The sequence below is a fragment of the Bos mutus genome, chromosome 9 (assembly GCF_027580195.1).
Source record: "Bos mutus isolate GX-2022 chromosome 9, NWIPB_WYAK_1.1, whole genome shotgun sequence".
In the NCBI taxonomy this organism is placed as follows: domain Eukaryota; kingdom Metazoa; phylum Chordata; class Mammalia; order Artiodactyla; family Bovidae; genus Bos; species Bos mutus.
In genome coordinates, this window is record NC_091625.1 from 50,578,963 (window position 1) to 50,605,906 (window position 26,944).

The 26,944-nt window shown below is 43.0% G+C and overlaps 1 protein-coding gene across 6 annotated transcripts in view; it reads left to right on the plus strand.

Moving 5' to 3' along the window:
* The window catches only part of FAXC (failed axon connections homolog, metaxin like GST domain containing), a 78,058-nt gene that overhangs the window by 21,007 nt on the left and 30,107 nt on the right, over window positions 1-26,944 (plus strand). For all 6 annotated transcript variants that reach the window (XM_070376566.1, XM_070376565.1, XM_070376568.1 and 3 more), the window contains one exon: window positions 5,902-6,125. In XM_070376566.1, the coding sequence (XP_070232667.1) occupies window positions 5,902-6,125 (224 nt within the window). The remainder of the gene's footprint in view (window positions 1-5,901; window positions 6,126-26,944) is intronic.

The following is a 26,944-nucleotide window of genomic DNA, read 5'->3' on the forward strand; positions in this document are numbered from 1 at the left end:
CCTGAATTGGAAGGTCAAGTCTGAACCACTAGACTGCCACGGAAGTCCCATTTTTTAAAATTTTGAGCTTGGCTTTTGGTGAGTGGGAGAGATGGGATGCTTTAATAAAAGGACTTACCTGAGATTTTTCTCTAAAAGCCAGGAGACTCTCTCTCCTTGATTACAACTCGATTGAAATGGTCCCCTCTCCTTTCTTTTTTGTATCCCTCCCCCCAGTTTTAGATGTAGTGAGGGCCCCATTCAGAGAGGCATTTCTAATACTGTGAAAGGTGGTGAGATTGCAGAAGCATATCATATGCTCCTGCACCCTAGGGCATCTAGACTACAAGTGAAAGGTGGCAAGAAGGTAGTAGCATGACCAGGAAAAGGGCGTTCTCATGGTTGGAAAGGCCACATGCTAAGATTCATTCAGCAAACAGTAGGTTTGCACTTTCTTCCATATGTGCTAATAGTCATTTCGGCCACAGCCCAGGCTTCATGGGAGGTTATAATGAGAGATATCCTTATTAAAGCATCAGAGATCTTCTTTCCTTCCTAGCTTCTTTAAAAATGTCTCAGCTGGGTTTACTCTTCAGTTCTAAGATCATCGATAGTGGTGGAAAAAAACAAGCCTCTTTGACGTCATTTTGTAGGAAAGACCAGATATATCCAGTTGTGATATATAAAACAAAATGAGTATCAACTTCCTGACAGAGGCTCTCAGAATGAGAAATTATTTTAATTGCTCAGCCTGGCCCAGTTTCCAAATTGGCCCTCCCTATCCTCTCTAGTTTATAATTCACAATTCCCTGAGTAGTGGCCTCTTCCCAGCAGAGAGTGAAGAGACAGATCCCAGAAGGAGAAAGGGGGCAGCCCTTTCTTCCTCAGTCTCTGCAGGCCTCTCTCATTGCATTTTCCTGCGTAAATATTGTCAGCCTTTAGAAACACTACTTTGCAGCAGCTGGCTCAGAACTTTCCATTCAGTCAACAGTTCATCCTTTCAGCAGAGTTCCAGGATGAATGACCACTAGGAGCTGGATGTCAGGGAAGACAAGGTGCCTGTCCTCAGCTGGCTCACAGGGAGGGCGCCATCCAGCCTGCATAGCCAGGCAGCGCTGGGGGAGAGTCTGAAGAGCACCTGCTGGAGCGATGTGACGCAGGCACGCAGGCTTCCGGAGGAGATGATGTCAAACAGGATCTAGGGCCAGAGTAGTGGGGGAAGGGATCGGCTGAGAGGGTAAGATGAGGATGTCAGGGGGAGGGGGCAGCAGTCTGCAAAAGTTTAGAGGCAAGAAGGAGGCAGTCGGGGAGGCATGTATAATTCTGTGGGGAAGCAGTGCCATTTTGGGGTCAGGCTGTGGCGGGGGGTGGGGGTGGGGTTGGGTTGGGGGAGGCTGAGGTGCCAGGTGAAGCAGCTATGGGGAGCAAATGCATGACTCCGAGAAGCAGTGTGATACCATGGGATTTGTGTTTTAGGAAGCTTTTTGTGGCTGACTAGGGGAAAATGGATTTCTAGAAGTCCTTAAGAGGCCGTTGGGAGACCTGTGAGGAGGCCACCGTCCTCAGGGTTGGGCAGTGATGCAGCCTGAATGATAGTGTCAGTCGAATTGGTGACAAAGCCGCAGGGTGACTGGCTATCAGGAGGGAGGGGTGGGGAGCGGTGAAGAGGATCTCCCGGGATTCCTTCTGGTTTCCGTGCAGAGTGGCAGATTTGCGAGGAAGAAAGAGGATGAATCCAACTTTGGAAATGTTGGTTTGAGTGCCTGAGGCTCCCTCATTGTATCTGTGGATCTCAGGACAGGTCTCGTGGGCTGTGTTATGGAGTTGGGAGTCCTCACTTTGAAATCATGAATGTGAAACATAGAAACACCCCACGAATGAGGTGTAAGAAGGTAGAAGGGATAAAGATAAAAATCTTGGCAACATGTAAGAGGTGAGAGGAAAGTAAGAGACGTAAGCCAAGAGAGAATTCTAAGAAAGAGGCTGATAGTGTTGGATGCTGCAAAGAGTTCAAGGAAGATAAAGATGAAAAGAAAATGTATTTGAACTTTGCAATAAGACGGGATTGTTGACTTGGACGAGAGTGGTTTCGGTGGAGTGGTCGGTACGGAAGTCCCTTTCACGTGGAGATGTTCAGGAAGCTTTCATGTGGGAAGGTGTGGACTTGTGGTTGTCAGGAAATGGCAGCATGTGTGAGGGATGTCTTTGATCTGTAGAAATTGACTTAGGGACCCTTGAAGCACGCATTTTCATTGACATTGCATTTTATACCCACTTCACAGGACTTGGCCATAGAAGAGCCTGCCTGGCCCTCATTTGCTTCTCTTCCCTGATACTGGTCTACAGTTTTGGGCACAGGGAGTGAAAGAGAGGAAGGAAAACGAGAGCAGGGTGGGGAAGAGAAGGAAAGAAAGCCAATGTCTGAGGTTATTTTCAGCTGCCACATTCTGAATCAACCCAGTGTTTCTCCTGTGCCCTGCATCTAACCTACTAATGTGGGTGGAGAGCCTTACACCATAGCCTGGGGCTGGGGATGGTGTGTGTTTCTCTTCCCTGCTCAGCTGTGTGGCCCAGACAACAGCCGCCTCCTCTGTCCCTATGGCTCTTCTAACTCATTAGTCTTCCCAGACTCTCTTCCCACTGCTGCACCCTCATCTTCTGCGCATGCCCTCATTTCCTGCTCTCAGAGGAGACTGAGTTCATGGGGCGGAAGCTTGGGACCTCCTTGCAGCCCCTTCTCCCTCTCACAGAGAGTGGTGTCCCTACTTCTCTCCATGCTGGCCCTTCCAGCCTGGCCCTCTAGTCTTCTCACTTGCCTTTGAACTAGGCTTCCCCCCAAACCACTCCTTATCCTAGAAACTTTCTTAGGCAACCTCAGCTCCTCTTGCATCTTTGAAACTGCCCCGCCATGCCCCTGCCTGTAGAACCTAAACCTTCGGGATCCTCCCTTGCAGGTTTTATGGAACTTTCAAATGCAACAGGTTAACTCATCTTTCATCACCTAAATCTGTCCACTTCGTGTGTGCCGGGACTGGTTACCATCCACGCCAACCATCAGCCTGGGAGATCGCGTCCTCTATCATTTCTCTACTTCCGGTCCTTTCCTCACCTTGCCACACATCTGATTATGTGTCTCATCTGCTTAAAACTTTTTGGTGGTTAAACTTGGCTTTCAAAATAAGTCTTAGTCCCTTTTTAGCAGGCACATCTTGACCCAATTCTTGCCCATCCTTCTGGCTCCAGCCCTTCCAGGCTCCCTCAGGCATCCCAGGCCCCACCTGCCCATCCTGAAGTTCTTGCCGTTCATGGAGCAGCTGGGATGCTTCATGCACACGCCTCTGCCTCTGGTCTACCTAGTGAACTGCTGCTCATTCTTCTAGATCAGTTGTGCTTGTGATCAAACCCATGTGATCTGCCTACAAAGAATGAATTCTTTTTTATACCAATCTATCTGTTTAGAGCCACCCCAGTCCTCATTTTTACACTTTAGATGCTTCCTGGATGCTATTATTACCTAGTCATGCTTAACTTAGGGTAATTTTAGTTTTATTTTCAGATCACTGACTACTTCCAGAATAATCAAGGATGGAATTGGCCTTTGTACTGTGAATTTAAGTCTATTACTAGAATCAAAGTGCTGATTAGTGGAATATGAAAAGTGACACCCTAATTATTGCAGGTATAAAAAGAACAACTAGAAAAGCATTTTATTTGCACATTTATAAAAAAATGCCAGAATAAATGAAATCTTTTATATCAGAAGTTTTATTGACTCTCTACATACTAAGTAGTTACCATTTTAGTGTACTTTTTCCTCTTTTCAGTCAAAATTTCTTGCCTCCTCAATACTTTATTTTGAGATCCTTACTAAAAGAGGTGCACAAATCTTTCTAATGAGATTTGTAAGCATCTTTTAAAAAGCTGATAAAAAAGAGTTATAGTTGTAGAGTATGTTGACATTGGTTGTGAGACTTTTTAGTGAAAATCAGGAAGACTTTAAAAATTAGAAAAATCTGTTTTTTCCCCCTTATTTTCATACTTTAAAGAATAGAGCTGTATAAAATGATCAAAATATCAGGATCTTATTTTCTGCTTTTGTTTCTTTTTCTTGCGATAGAAAGTAGCTACAATTAGCTATCACCCCTTGTGTTCTCTCTGTAAAAAGTATTTTCACTCCTCTGATGTTTTCCAAGTGACCATTGCTGCTGTATCAACCAGCAGTGGGAGATGACTCCAGTACAGCTTTTGTTGCTCACTGTGAGGAAGAGCTAAAATATCTCTTTTACTTTTTAACGCCCACAGCTATGTTTTTCTTAGCCTCCAGTAGGAAAACCTTTTAATTTCTATCTACCAACACTAGGAACCATAAAAACAGTCTGGCGATCACCCCAGGTTCAGAGAACAAAATCAGCAAAGGCCTGAGTATTGCAGCCAGCACACCACACAGGCAGCTGTTAACCACTTAGCTGTGTCCACAGATCACATAGGAGCCTCTGGACTTTCTGCCACAACCATCACCTAGTTGGGAAAAGTGATCCAACCAAGTTCCTTTGGTATTTCTATACTCTCTAGGGTCCTGGAGAACAAACTGAAGCAGAGAGCTGCCTTTCTGGAGAGTGAATCATTTGTATACTATTTATAATTTATATAGTTCATAGTAAACGTGGACAGCTATAACTATTCTGTGAAAGTGAATGTGTTAGTCGCTCAGTTGTGTCTGATTTTTTGTAACCCCATGGACTGTAGCCCACAGAGGAGGCTCCTCCTCTGTCCATGGAATTCTCCAGGCAAGAATACTGAAATGGGGAGCCATTCCCTTCTCCAGGGGATCTTCCCAACCCAGAATCAAACCCGGGTCTCCTGCATTGCAGGCAGATTCTTTACCATCTGAGCCACCAGAGATTCTGTCAAAAAGGCAAAAAGATTTCTTTTTGGAAAAAAATCCTTTTATATCAGGAAATATAAAATGTATACATAAAGTGTACAAAACAAAAAATGTGCAGCTTAATCAACATGGAGCATAAAAAAAAATGAAATAATGCCATTTGCAGGAACATGGATGGACCTAGAGATTATCATACTAAGTAAAATAAGCCAGACAAAGACAAGTATCATATGATATTGTTTATATATGAAATCTAAAATAATGACACAAATGAATTTATTTACAAAGCAGAAATGGACTCACAAACATAGAAAACAAACTTATGATTACCATAGGCGGGGAGGGGGACAAATTAGAAGTTTGGGATAAAAATATATATACTACTATATGTAAAATAGATAATCAACAAGGACCTACTGTATAGCACAGGGAATTATATTCAATATCTTATAATTACCTATAATGGAAGAGAATGTAAAAGAGAATATAAATATGTGTGTATATATACGTGTGTGTCTGAATCACTTTGCTGTATACCTGAAACTAGCACAATATTGTAAATCAATTATATTTCAATAAAAATTAAAAACACAGAACAGGCTTGTATAACCATCGCTTTGATCAAAAAAGAATGAAACCAGCACCCCAGTCACTGCCATCTCCTTCCCATTGCCACCCCCTGCAACCCACCCACATAGGTACTCACTGTCCTTTTAAAACCCTTTTAAAGTGGGTTTCTACTTGTTTTCTGTGGGGCTGCCTGAGAGAGAGCAGAAGCACGGCCTTAGGGGGTTGGGGGTCTCCGGGCAGGTTCAGAGGAGGCTTGTTGGATAGTAGCATGGCAAGCTATCTGACCCTAAGTCCAGGCATGGACTTGAGTCTATTGTAGTATCTGCCATGCAGACTGCTCTTTGTAAAAGCTGCCGTGATTCAGTCCTCTAGCATGTGCTGAATTCCCAATCCCTCACTGGAAATTGACTCTGTGGACCTGCTATGTATCTAACACACAGTAGTAACTTCTTTCCACGCAATTCCAGGACCTTAGCTTATTGCCAGTGGGTGGACAATCTCAATGAGACCCGGAAGATGCTCTCTCTTAGTGGTGGCGGTCCCTTCAGTAACCTGCTGAGGTGGGTCGTGTGCCACATAACGAAAGGAATCGTGAAACGCGAGATGCATGGCCACGGCATTGGCCGCTTCTCCGAGGAGGAGATTTACATGCTGATGGAGAAGGACATGCGGTCTTTAGCAGGGCTTCTGGGTAACGTACCACACCTTCTATTCTGCATTTTTTATCCTTTTTGCATGATTAGTAAAGCACTGCTGGTTTACTGCTTTAAAGCTTTATTTTGGTTGATTTCTTTGCTTCTACATGTAGGTTGCAGTCCCACCTTTTAACCAAGTCCCCTAATTTTCAGGAACATGTGTCTCTCTTCTGAATCACTAGAGGGTGAGTGTTTCTAGTGTGGTGAAGCTCCCGGTGAAGAGAACATAGAACGTGGCCTAGCATTACTAACTGGCTGTAAGTGATGGTATTTCTGAATGTGTTGTGAGCCAAGGAGGAATTTGAGCAAGGAAGCGCCTCTATTTATAAATGGGTCAGGGTGAAAGGCTATTTATAGACATGTGTGCTCAGAAGATTCGACTGGGTACTGTTGACCTCCAGCTAAATGCCAACCCAGCCCGAGTGAATGAGAAAATTTGACATTTTCTCACGTCTTTCATTTCTCTTTGTAATCTGAGTCCTCTTCTTATTAGCATGTTTGAGCTCTTCTGATTTTGTATTTATTGCACCCAGTGGGTTTAACTGCGCTTGGGAAGCCTCTCAAAGAGAAGCACCAAGGGGCCTCTCTCCATGGGTGCGTGATAATGCTCAGTCGAGTGACCCACCTTTGCTCACCTGGTCGGCTGGTGGCTGGGCTGATGTGACATTGTCCTGAGTGAGGCTGGAGCCTTAGCTCTGACAGTTCACAAACGGATCATTTGAATTCGGCTTCGATGTGTGAAATAATGGCCTCTCCTGGAAACAGTTCGTGTATACGGAACCAAGGTCATAGGTCCTAGTCCTTCAGAGCTGCCGATTTTGTCCAGCGACTGTGGTTTTCCTTGGGCCTCCCTTGGTACCCTCATCTCTGTTCTGGAGCACATTAAGTACCTCCTCCAGGAAGTGGAGTTTCGGATTTGTTTTGTTCAAACCTACCTCGTACCCAGGAACTGGGGGGCATTCTGTCACCTATGCAGAGTGACACACTCTGACTAGCTCCTTCCTGCTCCTTGCTGCAGATGCTTACTGGACCTGGAGTCCTCCCTGGAACCTGCAGAAGGAGATCCCAGCAGCACACCCAGCTCTTGTTCAGCTTTGTTGTGGGGGCAACAGCAAGGGTGGGTGGGCCTTGATGTGCTGGGTTCCTGCTCTAAACAGACACTCCGAAGCCCCACCTGGCTTGGAGGTTGATGCTGTCTGGACCTGCTGGTGCTTTGTCTCTGTGGGCCCAGGTGGGCCTGCCTGATGTAGGTATGAGTGGAATTTGCCTCCAGTTTGTCTCGTTCCTTTGGAAACTTAGTACTGGACTCTGGGCCACACAGAAGCCAGTGGAGAGAGGACCATTTCTTCTCAGCAGTGGCTTCATCTGCTCCTGGCTTCTTCCCCAGTTTTCACTGTAGGGAGCCCCAGAAAGCCAGGAGTTGAGCTTCCAAAGTGAAGATAGTTCATCTCTAATGGTTTAACAGCGCTGGTTCCTTAACCAGAGTGGGGTGATCATCTGCCTTCTAGAGCATTTTTGGTTGGGGAACTTGGAATCAGGGTGGTAGTCATAGGATAACACCAGTGTCTCTTCCATGTTTGATTTCTCCCCACTGCTGGTGAGATGGGAGGCAGTTGCATCACTGATTGCTAGCCTGGGTCCCTGGCAAGTATCACAATGGCATTCTGAGTCCAGATGAGTTTCTAGGATGAGAAACTGAGTGGTTATTTGAAAAGCTAAAGTTTGCTAGAGTTCTATTCTGAATGGGGGTCCAGGGAGCAGTCTGGTTTTGAATTCTATCATAAGAGAAGCACATTTTCTGTGTCTAGGGAAGAAAGGCTCTCTGGCTGAGCATCATAATTTTCTTACTAAATGAGGCAGAAAGCATCTACTTTTCCCTTCACCCAGGATATAGCTTACTTATAATATCCAGCTGTTTTATGATGTTGCTCTTGGAGGCTGAGGGCAGCATGGACTATGGAGTCTCATCATTGAAATCAGTTTCCTGGGCTTTGTGAGTTGAAGTCATACTCGTCCTTAGGAGGCTGACTTCCAACAAGGAGATGTATTAAAACTCCAAGCTTAAGCGTACGAGTACTTGAGGAGAAAAGGTCTTTTTCTTTTTTAGGAGCTGCTATTGAAAGAGCCCTGCTGGCTCAGTAGTAAAGAATGTTCCTGCCAATGCAGAAGATGTGAGTTTGATCCCTGATTCAGAAAAATCCCCTGGAGAAGGAAATGGCTAGGCACTCCAGTCATTTTTGCCTGGGAAATCCCATGGACAGAGGAGCCTGGCTGACTACAGTCCATGGTATTGTGAAAGAGTCAGACAGGACTTAGCAACTAAACAATAACAACAACAATGGAAAGAGCCAAATAATAAAGTAGAATTTGTAAATGAAAGTGAGAAAAACAAGCTGGTTTCCAGCCAACTGTATTAGGCTAAAGTGAAAGTGAAATGCACGTTTCCCTCCTGGTCCGAGGCTTTATTGATTCATGAAAATGGCTCGGGGCATCTTTATTTTTCAGAGTCCTTGTTGCCATTGGGTTGGCACATGTCAAAAAGTCAGATCTATTGGTTATTTGAATAAACATCAGTGTGTAATCTTGGCTATTTAATAAAGAGTAATGGGATGTAATTCTTTGGAAGGAATGATGCTAAAGCTGAAACTCCAGTACTTTGGCCACCTCATGCGAAGAGTTGACTCATTGGAAAAGACTCTGACGATGGGAGGGATTAGGGGCAGGAGGAGAAGGGGACGACAGAGGATGAGATGGCTGGATGGCATCACTGACTCAATGGACATGAGTCTGAGTGAACTCCGGGAGTTGGTGATGGACAGGGAGGCCTGGCGTGCTGCGATTCATGAGGTCGCAAAGAGTCGGACAGGACTGAGCGACTGAACTGAACTGAATGGGATGTAAAGTAGTTCTTCTTTCAAAGGAAGCAAAATGAGTCACTTGCCATGTGTATGCTTCATGTCACTCTTATCAGCATGTAGAGTTACAATGTGGTATAGTTTTTCAGAACAACTGTATTTTGCTGTTGAACTAAAAAATAAAATCATTTAAAATTTGTTTAGTTTTCAATTTGTAAATAACTTTGTTTTTCAAATATATGGATATTCAACTGATCACTTAGCTCTTAGATAAATAATACGTGAAAGTGAAAGTTGCTCAGTCACGTCCAACTCTTTGCAACCCCATGGAATGTAGTCTGTGGAATTCTTCAGGCCAGAATACTGGAATGGGTAGCCTTTCCCTTCTCCAGGGGATCTTCCCAACCCAGGGATCAAACCCAGGTCTCCTGCATTGCAGGTGGATTCTTTACCAGCTGAGCCACAAGGGAAGCCCAAGAATACTGGAGTAGGTAGCCTATCCCTTCTCTGGCAGATCTTCCCAACCCAGAAATCGAACTGGGGTCTCCTGCATTGCAAGTGAATTCTTTACCAACTGAGCTATCAGGAAGCCCATAAATAATATATAGAAGATTAATAATATATAGGCTTTGTGACTAGTAATAGAAAAATCTCTAACTCTTTTTGAACCTGAAATACTTTTGGGGTTCCATCTGTCCAGACTGAAAAGGCTTGCTATGGAGCAGAAGTGGTGATGCAGTATATTAATTTTGTATCTTGCAACTTCACCGAATTTATTGATGAACTCTAGTAGTTTTCTGATGGCATCTCTAGGATTTTCCACATACAGTATCATGTCATCTGCAAACAGTGACAGTTTTACTTCTTCCCTTCCAGTTTGGATTCCTTTTATTTCTTTTTCTTCTTTGATTGCTGTGGCTAGGACTTCCAATACTCTGTTGAGTAAAAATGGTAAGAGTGCTCATCCTTGCCTTTTTCCTGATCTTAGGGGAAATGCTTTCAGCTTTTCACTGTTGTGTATGATGTTAGCAATGCGTTTGTCACATATGGACTTTATTATAAGAGAACTGGTCTTAGAGTGCTGGGACTGCAGAGCAGGAAGCTGGGCTGGGTAAGAAATAGATTGGGGTGAGGATCTTGTAGCTGCAGTACAAGAACTTCCCTCATTGGGGAATGTGCCTTAGGTTGTTGCCAGACTGCAGTTTTATAGTCCTTGTTTCGTGGTTCTCAAGCGCCTGATTGCAATATGAAGCTTTTGGAAAGCAGCTTTTGTCAGGTGGACCGGAACTAAGGAAAGGTGAAGTGGTAGCTCCTCGTGTGTGGGCGTTGGGGGTGGATGAAGCTGGACCGAGTTTCTTCTCATATCTCTGACTGCCCCTCAAGTTCAGGCTGGGCAAACAGTCTGCAGGATGGGGGTGTAGGTAGTAATTCATACAGTTATGAAGGGGTCTTCAGGGAGCCGTGCATTTATCTGATCATAATGAAGCAGCACAGATGACTGAACTCTAGTGTTTCTTTGCTTTTGATTGCACCTTTATAGACCCTGCATAGTGACACAGCACTTATGGGAAAAGCAAATGAATAATTGGCAAATAGAGTTGGTTTGGGAGACATAATCATATAGGGGATAGAATAATAAGAATACAATTTCAGTTATGAGGCTCAGTTGGGCACTGTTGGTGGGCAATAGATACCTGCTGGATGAATGAAGGAGAAGAATGAATGAATGTCTGGAGATGTTTAGCAGCCAGCCAATGAGGAGCTCCAGGATCTGTGCATCTGAGGGTACTTTCTGAGCAAAATTTGAAATCTGTGAATGCTTTTAAGAGGCAGGATCAGAAATAAGCCTGGGCTCTCTAGGTGGAAACTGAAAAATCCTATGAAAGAATGTTCTTTTTAAAAATGTATATATACATTTAGTTTATTTTAATTGGAGCCACGGCTGGAGACCTTACATGGGAGACTGTACTTGGAATGATTGGAATGCAGACAGAAGGGTAATGCCTTTGACTCAGGACTGTATGAGTCTGACTGTAGGAGCGTAGCTGCCTTCAGCTCTTTGTAAGGGACTGTGAATGAGTTGGGGATATTTATTGATTTATTTTCGACTGCGCTGGGTCTTCCTTGCCATGCATGGGCTTTCTCTAGTTGTGGCAAGTGGGAGCTACTCTTCATCACAATGCACGGGCATCTCACAGCAGTGGCTTCTCTTGTGGGGCACAGGCTCTAGAGTACAGCTTTTCCATAATTGTGGTGCAGAAGCTCAGTTGCTCCTCAGTGTGTGGAATCTTCCTTCACTGGCAGGCGGATTCTTTACTGCTGAGCCCCCAGGGAAACCAGATCCTCCTGATTTCTGCATCTGCAGTTCAGCCAAGCCTGGATCCTGTAGTACTATGTTTAGGACATGTGATTACCTGAATCTGTGGATGTGGAACCTGTGGATATGGAGGGATGACTGAGGGACTTACTTGAGCATCTGCGGATTTTGGTATATGTGGGAATCCTTTAACTGATATCCTAAGGGACGACTGTAATTACTAGATAATTAAGCCTTTCAGGGTTTTTCCTAAAAAAAAAAAAATTATGAAAATTTTTATCTATAAAGAGGATTATAATGCTGAAACATTGATTATGATTATTAATAGTATGGATTTTTTTGTCCAGAGTGCTTGGTTTTTGTTTGATACGGTAACAGGAAGCTTAAGTTACTAGGCACTCACCACTCTCTTTTTCTTCATCCTTATCTGCCCCCTTATATTGTCAGCTTTCCCTTCTCTTAGGGCAGCTGAAGGTTTAACCGTGACAGAACACGTATAAATTGGCTTATCCTTAGGTGGCTACTTATGGATCGTTTGTAAGTAATTTGCATTTTTCTCCAGAAAGAATGATGCATTTCATCCTTTCTCTTTGATCACAGGCATACCCAATGAAATTGTTACTACTGCAAAGGGTGCTCTAAAGAGCTGAGCAGAGAGCTGTAATGTCAGGAGACTGAGGATTGTGGTTTGCAAGAGAGCTCAGAACATTTAAAGGTTTTTTTTTCAAGGATGCAAACTTAAGTGACAGCAAGGATAAAATCAACACTCAACTCATAATTTGCTTCTACATAAAAAGTTGAATTGAAATCTAAATTAAGTGAGAAGGTCAAAAGAGAGCATTTCAAGATTTTTAAACAACTAAAGACTAACAGGAGAACGACCTGAACATTATTTTTGTATCAATTATGCACTGGCTGCTATGCTAGGCTCTTGGGAAACAAAGATGAATAATAACGGTATAAGAGTGTCCACTTTCAGGAAGCTTATAGTATATTGGAGCTCATGTTTCTAGGCTGACAGTATCCTAGGACGTGAAGAATTTCCCCATGTGATCTTAGAATTCTGACTGTACTCTTTCAGAAATGAGGAGGCTAGGAAAAATGTCAGAAGATGGAGATAGGAAATCATCCTTATTTCCAAAAGAGGGAGAGAGAAAGTAGATTCTCATAATGAAATAAAACACTAGAATGAATTATTGAATAGATGGCTGGTTTTCTTGAAGGACTATTATTGGTTCATTGCGAATGTCATATCAAAAAGTGATTGCAGTCGTCCCTCTGTGTCCATGGAAATTGGTTCCGGGACCTGCTGTTAATACCAAAATCCGCGGATGCTCAAGCCCCGTTGTTGGGTCTTTGTATCTGTGGGTTTCACATCAGCAAATTCAACCAGCCTCGGATCATATATGTGAACAGTGTATTTATTGAAAAAAAATCTGCATACAAGTGGACCTGCAGCAGTTAAAATTCATGTTGTTCAGGATCAGCTGTTTATTTTTCTTGACTTGCTGGGCCAACTGATTGGATAGACAATCTCTTGATTTCTTCAAGAAATTGGAGACCATCTCTCATGATATGCTTGTGGAAGATGGCTCATTTTCAAAGGCCGCTTCATGGATGCCTATGGTACCACCAAGGTTTCTTGAGTGGTTTGTTGTGGGGGAGAGGGATCCCTTGATGGCTGGACTCTTTCTACCCTTTCTTCACTTAGATCAGCTCCTCTGTTACCTCTCTGTGTATTGGGAATCTGTTTCATTTTGTTTGATAGAGAACTTCCCCTACCAAAGAAAAAAGTTGGAAACCCCCTGGATTAATTGGTGGTGGATGTGCGCTTGGTTGAGTATCTGTGTCCTCACAGTACCCATTAAGGGACTGATATCCCCTGAATCTCCAGGGATGCTACTCTTGTCTTTTCTCAGAGATCTATTGACAACTTCAAAGACAACTTTTTTTAATGGTTTTTAAATGACTCCAAGTGGAACGATAGCTAAAAATTGGATGGAAAAATCAGGAATCAAAACTGTCAACCATAACAAGGAGAAACCCAGTAGGGATAAATGTCAAATTCTATACTTAGGACCTCAAATTGAATTGCACTAATACAGGGTGGGGAGAGATATATGAAAAAAGATGTGAGGATTTTAGTTGACTTCAATCTCAATATGTCACCAGCATGATGGACTTCCAAAGAAGCTAATAAAAACGTAGCCTGTTTAAACAAAGCATAATGTCTTGGATTAAGTTGTTTCCTCAAGGAAGCCTTTCTGGAACTTTCTCCCAGACTGTGTCAGGAGAGCCTGTTCCCTGCTCCCAGGCCCCTGGTACTTTCTCCCCCAGAGCACTTCCTGTACTATCTCTGAATGGTAGGCTTGACTATCTCCTCAGCTGGACTGGGTGCCAGGCCTGGTGGATAAGTTTCTGTCTCTAGAGCCCGAACAAGCCCCTGGCACATATGAGGCTTTTAGCAAGTGTTTGTTGAACAAAGGATGCAATACTCAGTTCTGAGGTCCATCTTTTAAAAAGAACGTGGCGAACCTGGGTGCATCCAGAGAAGGGTGATTAGGAAGGTGGTTAGTCTCAAGATAATTTCCTGTGAGGAAGAAAGTGGGCATAGTCTGGAGAATTGCAGATATAAGGGTCATAAACTAGTTTTTTTTCCGTTATTTAAGAGGGTGCCTTAGGTGTTACTGCAGGTGATGGGCATGTTTGGGCAGAGGAAAGGAGGGCAGAGGGGTGTGTATGAGGTGAAATGACAACAGATGGCAGCTCAGGGTGTGACAGCACTGTAGAACAGACCCATCTACAGTTAGAAGGGCTTGTGACAGAGAGGCCTGGTGGGCTACAGTCCATAGGGTTGCAAAGAGTCGGACACGACTGAAGCGACCTAGCACGCGTGCACGCACACATTTGTCATGTGGTCGGAGCCACTGTTTTTTATGTGCTCCAAGAGGGTGAGGACCACCATCCAGATAGCCGGGGAGTCTTTTCACAGGCAATATGAAGCTTAACTAGAAATTGTAGTGGGGATCCTTTCAGTTCTGATGGTTTGATAATTTTGTATTCATTCTCTAGAGAAAAGAGCAGAGGCGGGTTTCCACGTTATAAGACGAGGCAGAGTTATTCACTCATGTTCTCGTTCATCTCTTGGATTGAGATTTATGTTTGGGCTGCCACTCATGACTTCCAAAAGCAGGGTGCTTTAAATGATCTGCATTTACTCTGTGCCCCTTGTTTTTAAATCTACTTTTTGAACAAGGTTGATTTCCGATAAACCTCTCTTCTAACCTTCTACTTCTTTTGAAGTGATTTTTACTCCAAGGCTTTTGGACAGTAGCACAATTGTTTTTTGTTTTTTAAGAGAGCTTGGGAATAGGCTGTTTTAATAGCTGCTCATCCTACCCTGTTTAATTGCATCATGTAAGCTGCACTGCCTTCTCATGAGGCGTTCAGGCTGAGGCTGGGAGCCTAGCTGGCACGCAGCAGCCACACGCCATGCCTCCCAGTGAAAGTGGCAGGGCAGAGTCTTCACAACTGGCAGCAGAAAAAGATGAGAAACATTAGGTTATATCTATGTACATATTAGCATATTTAGCATATGTTGAGTAACTGAACAGAGGGCAGAGGAGGAGAACAAAGACAGGAGTAATTATGCCTGTCAATCTAGCTTGAAAGAGAAAACCCACAGATAAAGAAGAATATAACAGACACTATAAGGTATGTTCTGGAACCTCAAAGCAGTGTTTCCTAATGTAGATTCTAAGCCCTTTGCAAATTACAGGGGCCTGTCTAGGACAGTGGTTCTCAGCCTTCATTGCTTATTAGGATCAGGGCTGGGAAAGGTATTTTTAAAATCCAGGAGGTGATTCAAATATGTTTGTCATTTACTATAGGGCAGAGAGAAGGGCGGCTGTGTGTTCTGGGAAGGGGCCACATGAGGGAACTGTGTCTTGGTTAGGGTGACCCTGGTTGGGTCTGTCTGCATGGGCCTTGGCCTACTCCTTCCTTCTCTCCATGTCACAGACCTACTATGCAGACTTCAAGGGTTTTTTGTGTGTGTGTGAATAAATTTTAGACAGTATTTTTAACAGCATCCTGAAGATGTTGTAGTCTTACAGCACCCGTGGGATTTAGTTATTTCAGATGAGAAAGCCCAACGGGAGTCGGAGAGGCTAGGGAGCCAGTCTCGGGCTGTGCAGCTAGCTAATGAAAATGCATTTATTTTGCTTCAGGACAACTTCTGTGTCTGTGCATTGGCGGCTTATTTTTAAAGTCACCTGCAAGAATAGTAATAATTTGACTTGGAAACCATAAATTTTATTTTTATCTGGATTGATGGGGTTCCTGTGAAAACTTAAGCTTTGTACAGATTCATACCGGAATCTGATGTAACTGAAGTGAAGTGATCCATGTACTCTGAAAGATCTTTACATATTGTTGAGTAACTGAATTGCTGCAGCTTCTAATGGAGAGGGCCATTAGCTCCAATCCTCAGAGAGCAGCAGCTCTTCTCTTCAGGCATCACATCCATTCCAGGCTTCCAGAAGGAGGGAGCAATGGAGGCCTGGGGGGCCTGGCCACCTTCAATAGCCCGGGATTGATTGGTGGGGCCAGGCCCTGCTCTTGTTAAAATCTTTATACCCTTATGGGGACTACACAGCTGTGGCCTTGAGTTGTGGCTGATTTCTTTTCTAGTTTCATCGTTGCTATCTCAGTTGGTAAAAATGTGTTGATTATTAATGAAATAAAAAAGTTACTTAGCAGATTAAAATGAAATGCTAATCAGTGTTGAATTCTTAGAATCTTTATGGCTTATTTAGCGGCACAAATTGGTTGATGTCATTCTGACAGAAGCAGTCTGGTTTTTGCTTCATCCTGGGGGTCTTCTAATTGTTTCTTCCCTGAGAAAAGTCACTTTATGTTTAAATGTAGTATGTGTGTGTATCCAACTTTCTGCGGCCCCGTGGACTGTAGCCTGCCAGGCTCCTCTGTCCATGGAATTTTCCAGGCGAGAATACTGAAGCGGGTTGCCATTTCCTATTCCAGGGGATCTTCCTGACCCAGGGATTGAACCTGTGTTTCTTTCATCTCCTGCATTGGCAGGCAGATTCTTTACCACTAGTGCCGCATGGCAGGCCCATGTATTTAAATGTTTCAGATTCCAGTTCCTGAATGATTAAAAGAAAAGAAAAATATTCACAAGATAATGCCATGCAGACAGTAGATCTTTAAATCCCACTCCATACTGAATATTTTATAATAACCTATAAGCCTATAAGGGGAAAAAAAAATATATATATATATATATTTAACACTTTGCTGTACACCTGCTGGGGTCCTGCCTTCTTTCCGATTTCACTTCTTTTTTTTTTAATTTATATTTTTATTGAAGGATAATCACTTTACAGAATTTTGTTGTTTTCTGTCAAACCTCAACATGAAACAGCCATAGGTATACATATATCCCCTCCCTTTTGAACCTCCCTCCCATATCCTTCCCCATTCCACCACTCTAGATTGATACAGAGCCCCTGTTTCCTGAGCCACACAGCAAATTCCCCCTGGCTATCTATTTTGCATACAGTAATTTAAGTTTCCATGTTACTCTTTCCATACATCTCACCCTCTCCTCCCCTCTCCCCATGTCCATAAGTCTACTCTCCAATTTCATTTCTTAAACTTTGCCCACTCTGTGAAAACAATAGTTGTCTTCTCTCTACTTCGCAAACACACCATGCTTACCCTGACCTTGTGATACTTCTCTTAGCTGTTTTCCCTGACTAGAATTCCCTTCTCCAGATTTGTGCACCACTAGATCCTTCTTGACATTCATGTCTCTGGGTAACTGTCACCTCCACAGAGAGGCCTTCCTTGACCACCAGTCTAACATAACTGTCAGTCACCCTCTATCACATCACCTTACTTTAATTCTCTGCATTGCACATATCACTGGCTGATGCTTTCTTATTTATTGATTGATTTGTTTATCATCTCTCCATGGGATGTAGACTCCATGAGAGCAGTGACCTTGTCTGTTCTGTTAGTCACACAATCCCAAGTACCCAGAGCTGTGTCTTGCATATAATCAAAATAATATTAAGAGCTGACATTTATGGCACATTTCCAGTGTGCTTAGGCAAATAGTAATACAATACATAGTACTTACCCTCATATGGTAATATGTATGTACTTTTATAATAATATACATGTGTATTTGAAAGAAAGTAAAAGTCTCTCAGTGGTGTACAACTCTTTGTGACTCCATGGACTGACTATACAGTCCATGGAATTCTCCAGTCCAGAATACTGGAGTGGATAGCCTTTCCCTTCTTCAGGGGATCTTCCCAACCCAGGGAATGAACTAGAATCTCTCTCATTGAAGGCGGATTCTTTACCAACTGAGCCACAAGGGAAGCCCCACATGTGTATATACATTAATTATATAATATACAACATAATAAAACATAATATATTATACATATGATGTATGCATGATATGTAAAACACACAGAGAAGTAGAATAGTATTTAATAGTCCAAATAATAGCTTTATAACCATGACTTCTATTTAATAATGTTTTGTCATACCTACCTCAACTATTTTTTCTTGATGTGGAAATGTTTTAAAGTTACAGATATCATGACATTTAACCTGTAAACACTTCTAAATGCTGTGCTGATATTTTCCTTCTGTGGTCGTCAGCCTCCAAGATGCCCCAGTGATCCTTGCCTCCCAGGATTCATCCTCTCGGGTAATCCCCTTCCCTTGAGCACAGGCTGAACTTACTGCTTTGCTTCTGACAAACAGAATATGGCAGAAGCAATGGGATGTCCCTTCTAAGATTAGGTTTTAAAAAAAATGGTAGCTTCTGTCTTGCACATCTTGTCTCTCCTGCCCTTGATCTTTCACTTGCTCTGATGGAAGTCTACACCATTGTGAGCAGCGTGGTGGAGAAGCCCACGTGGCGGGAACTCATAGCCAGGATCCAGCAGTGCTATATAGTCCTGTTAACAACCTTATGAGTGAGTTGGGAAGCGTCTTCCCCCAGTCAAGCCTTGAGATAACTGCAGGCTGGCTGACATCTTTTTTTTTTTCCCCAATATTTGGGATTTTTTGTTTTAATTTATTTTTTTTATTGAAGTACATTTGATTTACAGTATTGTGTTAATTTCTTCTGTATAACATTGTGACTCAGTTATATATATATATACACATTCCTTTTTATATTCTTTTCCATTATAATGTATCCCAGGATATTGAATATAGTTGCCTGTGCTATACAGTAGGATCTTGTTGCTTATGCATTCTATTTGTAATAGTTTCCATCTACTAACCTAAAATCGCAGTCCACCCCTTCCCCACCTCTCCTCCCCCTTGACAACCACAAGTCTCTTTGCTGTATCTGTGAGTCTGTTTCTGTTTCGTGTGTGTGTGTGTTAGTTGCTCAGTCGTGTCCGACTCTTTGTGACCCTGTTGACTGTAGCTTGCCAGTCTTCTCTGTCTATGGAGTTCTCTAGGCAAGAATACTGGAGTGGGTTGCCATTCATTTCTCCAGGGGATCTTCCTGACCCAGGATCAAACCTAGGTATCCCACATTAGAGGCAGATTTTTTTTTTTTTTTTTTTTTACTGTCTGAGCCACCAGGGAAGCCCCTATAGATGAATTCATTTGTGACATATTTTAGATTCCACATGTAAGTGATATTGTATGGTCTTTGTCTTTCTCTTTCTGACTTGCTTCACCTAGTGTGATAATTCTAGTTGCATCCCTGGCTGACATCTTCATTGCAGCCTGTGAAAGACCCTGAGCCAGAGGCACCCAGTGAAAGCTGCCTGGATTCTTGACTCACAGAAACTGTGAGGTAATAAATATTTGGCCTTTTAAGCTGCTAAATTTTTGAGGAAATTTGTTATGTAGCCATCAATAAAAAACGCACCTACATACCCCCAATCTCATTAATCCTAGGATGAGCCTAATCCTACTAGGATGAGCCTCTTTGAGCATTGCTGAACCGTGAAGGGTACAGCTGGGTTGGCAAGAGGAAAGAGTGCTTATCCTGCTGTGATGGGCAATAGGCATCAAATCTCTGTTGCCTTAAGTTATGTGGATAAAAGATTTTACATCTTTTGGAAGTGGAATCTTATCTTTCAGTGTCTTCCGAGACACTTATTACCACTCATTCTGGTTTTAGCAGTGTTCTTGTCTTGGCTGTAAATAAACCCGGATTTCTTCTGAGATTATAGAGCTTGACTCACAGGAGGTTTCTGTCTCTGGATTCAGTGATCTTTGAGAAAGTGGTGTGCCTTAGGGAGACAGTTCTGTGGGACATTCTTAACCATCTAATGGTCAGGATACATGGACAAGGGGTTCAGTAGGGGAGTAATAGGTCTCCCACAGGGTAGGAGCTAAAGACTGAGTCCTATGCTTGAAAAGACACAGCACACAGAATTCTGATGTGATACCCAGTATACTCATGGGTATATCATCTAAGAAGGAATCAGATTCCTTTTTTTTTTTTTTTTTTTGCCATTCCCAGATCAGGAATCGAACCCAGACCCCAGCAGTGAAAACACTGAGTCCTAATGTTGGACTGCCAGGGAATTCCTCAGAAAGATGAGGTCGATAGCAGTTTGATTTCATCCCAAGGGACCTGTGCCTATTGTGTGAATCAGGTCTACCACTCTGGCCGGATGCTAAACAGTTCTGGTGGTTAAAGATTTTCACCAATTTTTGGTGATTGCTCAGATGTTTGAGTGGAGAAGGAAATGGCAATGCATTCCAGTATTCTTACCTGGGAAATCCCTTGGATAGAGGAGCCTGGCTGGCTATAGTCCATGGAGTTGCAAGAGTTGGACACAGGTTAGCAACTAAACAAATGTTTGAGAATGGTTGAAGATCCTGGATTCCAGCTAAGGTGAAACCTGGGGTCCATAACATGAAGAAAAATCCTCCAGGAATGTGGAGTCTGCTTGCAGGACCCTGATGGCCAAACACAAAACCTGCCATTAGAATCTGCTTCTGTTCAACTTTCTTAGAAGAAGGATAAGTTCCTTACAACAGGATTTGATTTTAAACTTCAACATGACATTGAATTCAGTCTGATGTGTTATTTTATTAACTAAATCATATTTGAGGGCAACCAGATAGTCTTTATTGAATAAAGAGTACAGTTGCCTCCTCTGTTGCCCAAATACAGAACTGCCAGGACAGAAATGAAATTAAGGAGAAAGCCTCTTGGGAAGTGATTTGACTTGGGGTGTTCTGTATTCTTTACCCTTAGAAGGTGTAGTTGGGAAAGTGAAACTGGGGAGATACATAGAGCTTTTGTACTCCTCAAATCTCACTATTTCAGTTAAATGTCTAATCAGACCCAAAACCAGCAATATTGCAGCAACTTCAAGAAGAGAGATAAATAAGAAGGCCGATCATCAGTGAGTCAGTAACGCTGCGTCATTGTTAGAGATGTCAGCTATGGTTCTTGAAAACTTCCAGAAGCTGCTGTTTAGTGATATTAAATTATAATAATAAGTGAAGCTAATCAGGTATTTGCCTCCTCCTGGGAAATGTTTTCCTACTCTAGATCTCCCATATATAAATTTTTTTTCTACGACTGCTGCAATTCCTTTGTCCCACTTCCTTAAAATTACAAGGTATGTGCATGAATGCTTTGAGTGTGGAGTTCAGAAGGTGTTCAGACACATTAATAGGAGGACTGAAGTTCAGAAGAGCAAGTGCAATCCTGTCCTTATAGTGGAGAATGTATGTGCATCCTTGTTTGATCCACAGAAAATTTTAAGAGCAGGGACATCAACAAAGAGAAAATCGGGAGGAAGAGGTGAGATGGCAATTAGGGAAGGGGTCAAGATAATGCATGTACACTGAAAAAAATTCTCTTGTATGTTCCTCTAGGGAATTTTGTAGAAGATTATAGGAGTATCTAGTTGCCTTCCAGAATGCAATCTGAGGAGTGATTAAATTTAGGGGCTTCTTCTGGTGCCTGCCCCCCACCCCCACCCCCAACCACCTTAATTTTTTCCCAGAGTGTAAGCCAATTGGTGCATTGCCATCAATGGGGTCACACAGAGTCGGACATGACTGAAGCGACTTAGCAGCAGCAGCAGCAGTAAATGTCAGAATGTTGTAAAAGTTAATGATTTTAATTCTGATATTTACCCATAAGGACTGTTAATCATCTCTTATATAAGATAGCACCCCCTGCAGTTGAAAGAATCACACATTCAGTGATTTTAGAGTATGCTGGGAATATGAACAAGAGCTTTTTAAGAAGTGGCCTGTCCTATTGTTTCTGACAAAGAGAAGTCTGACAAGAGTGTAAGAGAGACTAGAACGTAGATTTCCTGCTGCTTTGCCCTCTGGGAGAGTCTCATGCAGAAAAAGAACTTCAAGTGTGTGTTCTTTGAAGGTTGGAAGGTTACTGGGATCTGTGCCATCCTGGGGTAGGTACTCAAAATTTTCTTTCTCAATAGTCCTTAGTCTCAGTTAATTGAGAGAGGGACAGTTAGAAAAGGAATGATATCGACATTGACTTCACTGGAATTATCTGCTTATAAATCGTGTTGGTGCTCAAGTATAGGGAACACTAAGTAGGTGAAACATATAATTATCATTTATTCTTAGACTAATAGAAAAATGAGTGCTGAAAGTCTTTTGACTATTAATTTTTAATTTCTCTCTAGAGCAATATTTTCCTGCATAGCCAGTCTTTTTTGCCACTTACAGCACTTGGAAATTTAGCTAAATGGCAGAAATGGAGCTGATAGTGGCCAGTAAAAGCTGGGAACAGAATTAGTAAGGCAGTAAGTAGATGTAATTCTGTGTTCATTTCTGTAGCTGCTTCCCAAACACTCTGCTCACTATCCTACAGTGATACGTGTGAAAACAAGTCATCAGTTTTTACCTAGAAGCATGTTAATGGAGATTTAATTTTCCTAGGAGTGCTGTGCAGAGTTGTTGTTTAATGTCTAAGTCATGTTTGACTGTTTGCAACTCCATGGACTGTAGCCTGCCAGAGTCTTCTGTTCTTGGTATTTCCTAGACAAGAATACTGGAGTGGGTTGCCATTTCCTTCTCCAGGGGATCTTCCCAACTCAGGAATCAAATATGCATCTCTTGCATCTCCAGCATTGGCAGATGGATTCTTTACCACTGAGCTACCAGAGAAGCCCTGCCATGTAGAGTAAATATGGCCATAAATACTTTGTGTGCTTCCAGAGGAAAGATCTGGAATCAATGGTAGATGTCCCGAGGAGACATATTTTGTCTCAGTATAAGGAACTGACTAACCATAAAATTGCCTGCCTTGCCCAGGAAATGATGGATAAGTTCCTGGAGGGCTTGGGTGTGAGAACTGTCTGGTCAGAAAGTGGGTGAAGGGATTTCTTTACTGGGAGGAAAGTTGGAGCGTTCTGCCCACAAATAGTACTTGTTCTATTATTGGTGATGAGTGTAAAATAATTGCATATGTTAGAATAGTACCTTGTAGTTTGCAAAATGCTTTCACATTTTTACGTTTTAAAATCCTTACAGGAGTTCTCTATGCTAAGAAAGGACAGAGATCAAGCATACTTAAATCTAGTTGCTGTTGTTCTTGTTTAGTTATTCAGTCGTGTCCAACTCTTTTGTGATCCCACAGACTGTAGCCCGCCAGGCTCCTCTGTCCTCATGGGATTACCCAGGCAAGAATGATGAAGTGAGTTGTCATTTCTACCTCCAATGGAGATCTTCCAGACCCAGGGATCTAACCTATTGGCAGGTGTTGGCAGGTGGATTCTTTAGCACTAAGCCACTAGGGATAAAGGTGGTTAATACTTAAGGCTATCAACACCTTATTTGATGATTTCTACTATGATAGATATCAGATGGACAGAAAAGTAAAAGAGGGTTACCTGCCCTCAAGGAGATTAAACACTACTTGAGGAGATAGGACACACACATAAATAAGACTATGAGATGACATGTGTGAATTACCTAATGATTGATTTAGGTGAGTGTTTCCCAAAGTGTGGTTCCTGGACCAGCAGCCTTAGTACTACCTGAGCTCTTGTTAGAAAGGCAGAGTCTTGAGTCCCACCCATACCTACTGAATCCAAAACCTGGGGATTTGTGGGAGATAAATCAGTATTTTTAAAAAGCCCTCCAGAGGATTATGATGCATGCTTGAGTTTAAGAACACTGATATACTCTAGTCTAGACCAGCACTTCTCAAACTTCATTGTACATGAGAATCATCTGGAACAGCACTATTCAAAGTGTGGTCCAAGAATTGCTGGCTCTCTAAGAATCACTGACCCAAAAGCTTGTTAAAACACAGATTCTCTCCCAGTCTCACTCTAAGTCATTTTGATTCAATAGGTAGCATTTGTGATGCTGATGCAGCTGTCCCAAACTGCTCTTTGAGCAGCCCTGCTCTAAGCAGATGTGCCTCTGGGGGTTGGCAGAGGAGAGGTGCTCCGCACTGGACGGTGCAGGTAACCTTTCTGGAGTGGAGGAGGGAGCCTGTGATCTGAGCCTTAGGGAAGTGTTGAGTTAGGCCAGTGGAGGTTATCTGAGGAAGGATGAGATGGGAGGTGGTGCTGGGAGTACTGTCAACTGCTTCTGTGCATCTCTACACATGAAAATGAAGCTCGAGTTGCCTCATCACCCAAGCCTTCTCCCTCAGTGCCCTTCAGAAGGGCCCTTAATGTTCTATTTTTGCTGAAACCCTCCAGTAGTTAGAACTGGGCCCACTTGGGGAAGCCTGGGGATGCTACAGACTTGAGACTTTGACTTGGCCTTTTCATCTTGAACCAGAATCTAATCTAAATTCAGTCTTTTTCTTAAAAATACTTCCTGCTAAACTCAAAAGACCAAATTTGGAACAATTTGAGCAACATAAGGAATAAGGAGAGTACTGGATTACTCTTTACTGGAGTAAAAGAAATATTGACAAGTGCATGCTTATATAAATAATTGAATATGTCAGTAAAAGGGGGATGAAGGGAATAGTAGGATTTGAATCAATACATGTAGAAGTAATAGAGAAATAGAAAATCCTGATTAGGCAAACTCCATAGTATTTAGTTGTTTCATTTGATGTCTACTGATGGATGCTAAAATTAGTGGGCCAAAGTTTGAGGAGAAACAGGATAGTGATAGAGTCTCAAAGTTTCTCCCCCAAGGTTATTAACTGCAAAAGGAAAACTAGTGACATTACAGGGAAGAAACCTTATGGATACTACCTTTACCATGTGGTCATGGTTAATATCCCCAGTGATAAGACGTATGGACATTATGGACCTCCTGATATGATGCTCTGAGAAGGGGTATTGGGGGTCTCCAGAGAAATAAACCAATAGGAGATACAGATCTAGATATCTGGACCTATCCATGTCTGTTTCTCTCATATAATAAATTTATATGGGTTCATACAATTATGGAGGCTGACAGATACCAAGATCTGCAGAGGGGGTTGGCAAGCTGGAGACCAAGGAGGGCTGATGGTGTAGTTCCAGGCAGAACTGGCTCAAGACCCTGGAAAAGCCAGTGTTTCCATTTAAGTCTGAAGTCAGCAAAGGCCTCTGTCCTAGTTGAGAGGCAATTAGGTAGTAGGAATTTTCTCTTCCTCCGGGGGGAGTCCGCCCTCTTGTCATATGAAGGCCTTCAACTATCTGGAGGAGGCCCACCTGCACGAGGGAGAGTGCGCTACTTTGTTCAGACTGTCACTTAAATGTTAATCTTGCCCTGCTGCTGCTGCTGCTAAGTCACTCCAGTCGTGTCTGACTCTGTGTGACCCCATAAACGGCAGCCCACCAGGCTCCCCCGTCCCTGGGATTCTCCAGGCAAGAACACTGGAGTGGGTTGCCATTTCCTTCTCCAATGCATAGAAGTGAAAAGTGAAAGTGAAGTCGCTCAGTCGTGTCCGACTCTTTGCAACCCCATGGACTGCAGCCCACCAGGCTCCTCCGTCCATGGGATTTTCCAGGCAAGAGTACTGGAGTGGGGTGCCATTGCCTAAATCCCAGAATAATGTTTGACCACATCACTTAGCCCCCCATGCTGTAGTCAGGTTGACATATGAAATAACCATCACAGGAGCATTTGTAAATATGGATGACTACTCTAATGATTAATCACCTTGGACAAACCCAAGTTGATGACCATTTTGCAAAATAGCTGATCAGTATTCTTTAAAAATGTCAAGGTTATGAAAGACAAGGAGGGACTTCCCTGACGGTCCAGTGGTTAAACCTCTGTGCTCACTATATGGGGTTCAATCCCTGGTCAGGGAACTAAGATCTTGCAGGGCATGGCTGTGTGGTGGGGTAGGTGGGGGCGGGGGTGACAAGGAGAGACTGAGGAACTAGGGCGACCTGACAACTACATGCAACGTGGGATCCTGAGGCAGAGAAGAACATTAGTTGAAAAACCACTAACATTTTAACGAAGGGTACAGCACTGTTAATTGAATTATATTGATGTTAATTTCTTAGTTTTGGTAAATGTACTGAGGGACTTCCCTGGTGGCTCAGTGGTAAAAAATCTGCCAGCAAGGCTGGAGATGCAGGCAGGAGACATGGATTTGATCCTTGGGTTGGGAAGATCCCCTGGAGAAAGGAAATGGCAACTGACTCCAGTATTCTTGCCTGGAGAATCCCAATCCATGGGATTGCAAAAGGGTCCAACACGATTGGGCGACTAAACAACGACAGCAACAATAAATGTACTGTGGTTGCCTGCTTCCGTTCAGATCAGTCGCTCAGTCATGTTGACTCTTTGCGGCCCCATGGACCACAGCACACCAGGCCTCCCTGTCCATCACCAACTCCTGGAGTTTACTCAAGCTCATCTCCATTGAGTCAGTGATGCCATCCAACCATCTCATCCTCTGTCATCCCCTTCTCCTCCTGCCCTCAATCTTCCCCAGCATCAGGGTCTTTTCCAATTAGTTACTTCTTTGTATCAGGTGGCCAAAGTATTGGAGTTTCAGCTTCAACATCAGTCCTTCCAATGAACACTCAGGACTGATCTCCTTTAGGATGGGCTGGCTGGATCTCCTTGCAGTCCCAGGGACTCTCAAGAGTCTTCTCCAACACCACAGTTCAAAAGCATCAATTCTTCGGTGCTCAGCTTTCTTTATAGTCCAACTCTCATATCCATACATGACCACTGGAAAAACCATAGCCTTGACTAGACAGACCTTTGTTGGCAAAGCAATGTCTCTGCTTTTTAATATGCTGTCTAGGTTGGTCATAACTTTCCTTCCAAGGAGTAAGCGTCTTTTAAAATTTCATGGTTTAGCCACCATCTGCAGTGATTTTGGAGCCCCCCCAAAATAAAGTCTGACACTGTTTCCCCTGTTTCCTCATCTATTTGCCATCAAGTGATGGGGCCAGATGCCATGATGTTAATTTCTTGAATGTTGAGCTTTAAGCCAACTTTTTCACTCTCCTCTTTCACTTTCATCAAGAGGCTTTTTAGTTCCTCTTCACCTTCTGCCATAAGGATGGTGTCATCTGCATATCTGAGGTTATTGCTATTTCTCCCGGCAATCTTGATTCCAGCTTGTGCTTCCTCCAGCCCAGCGTTTCTCATGATGTACTCTACATATAAGTTAAATAAGCAGGGTGACAACATACAGCCTTGACGT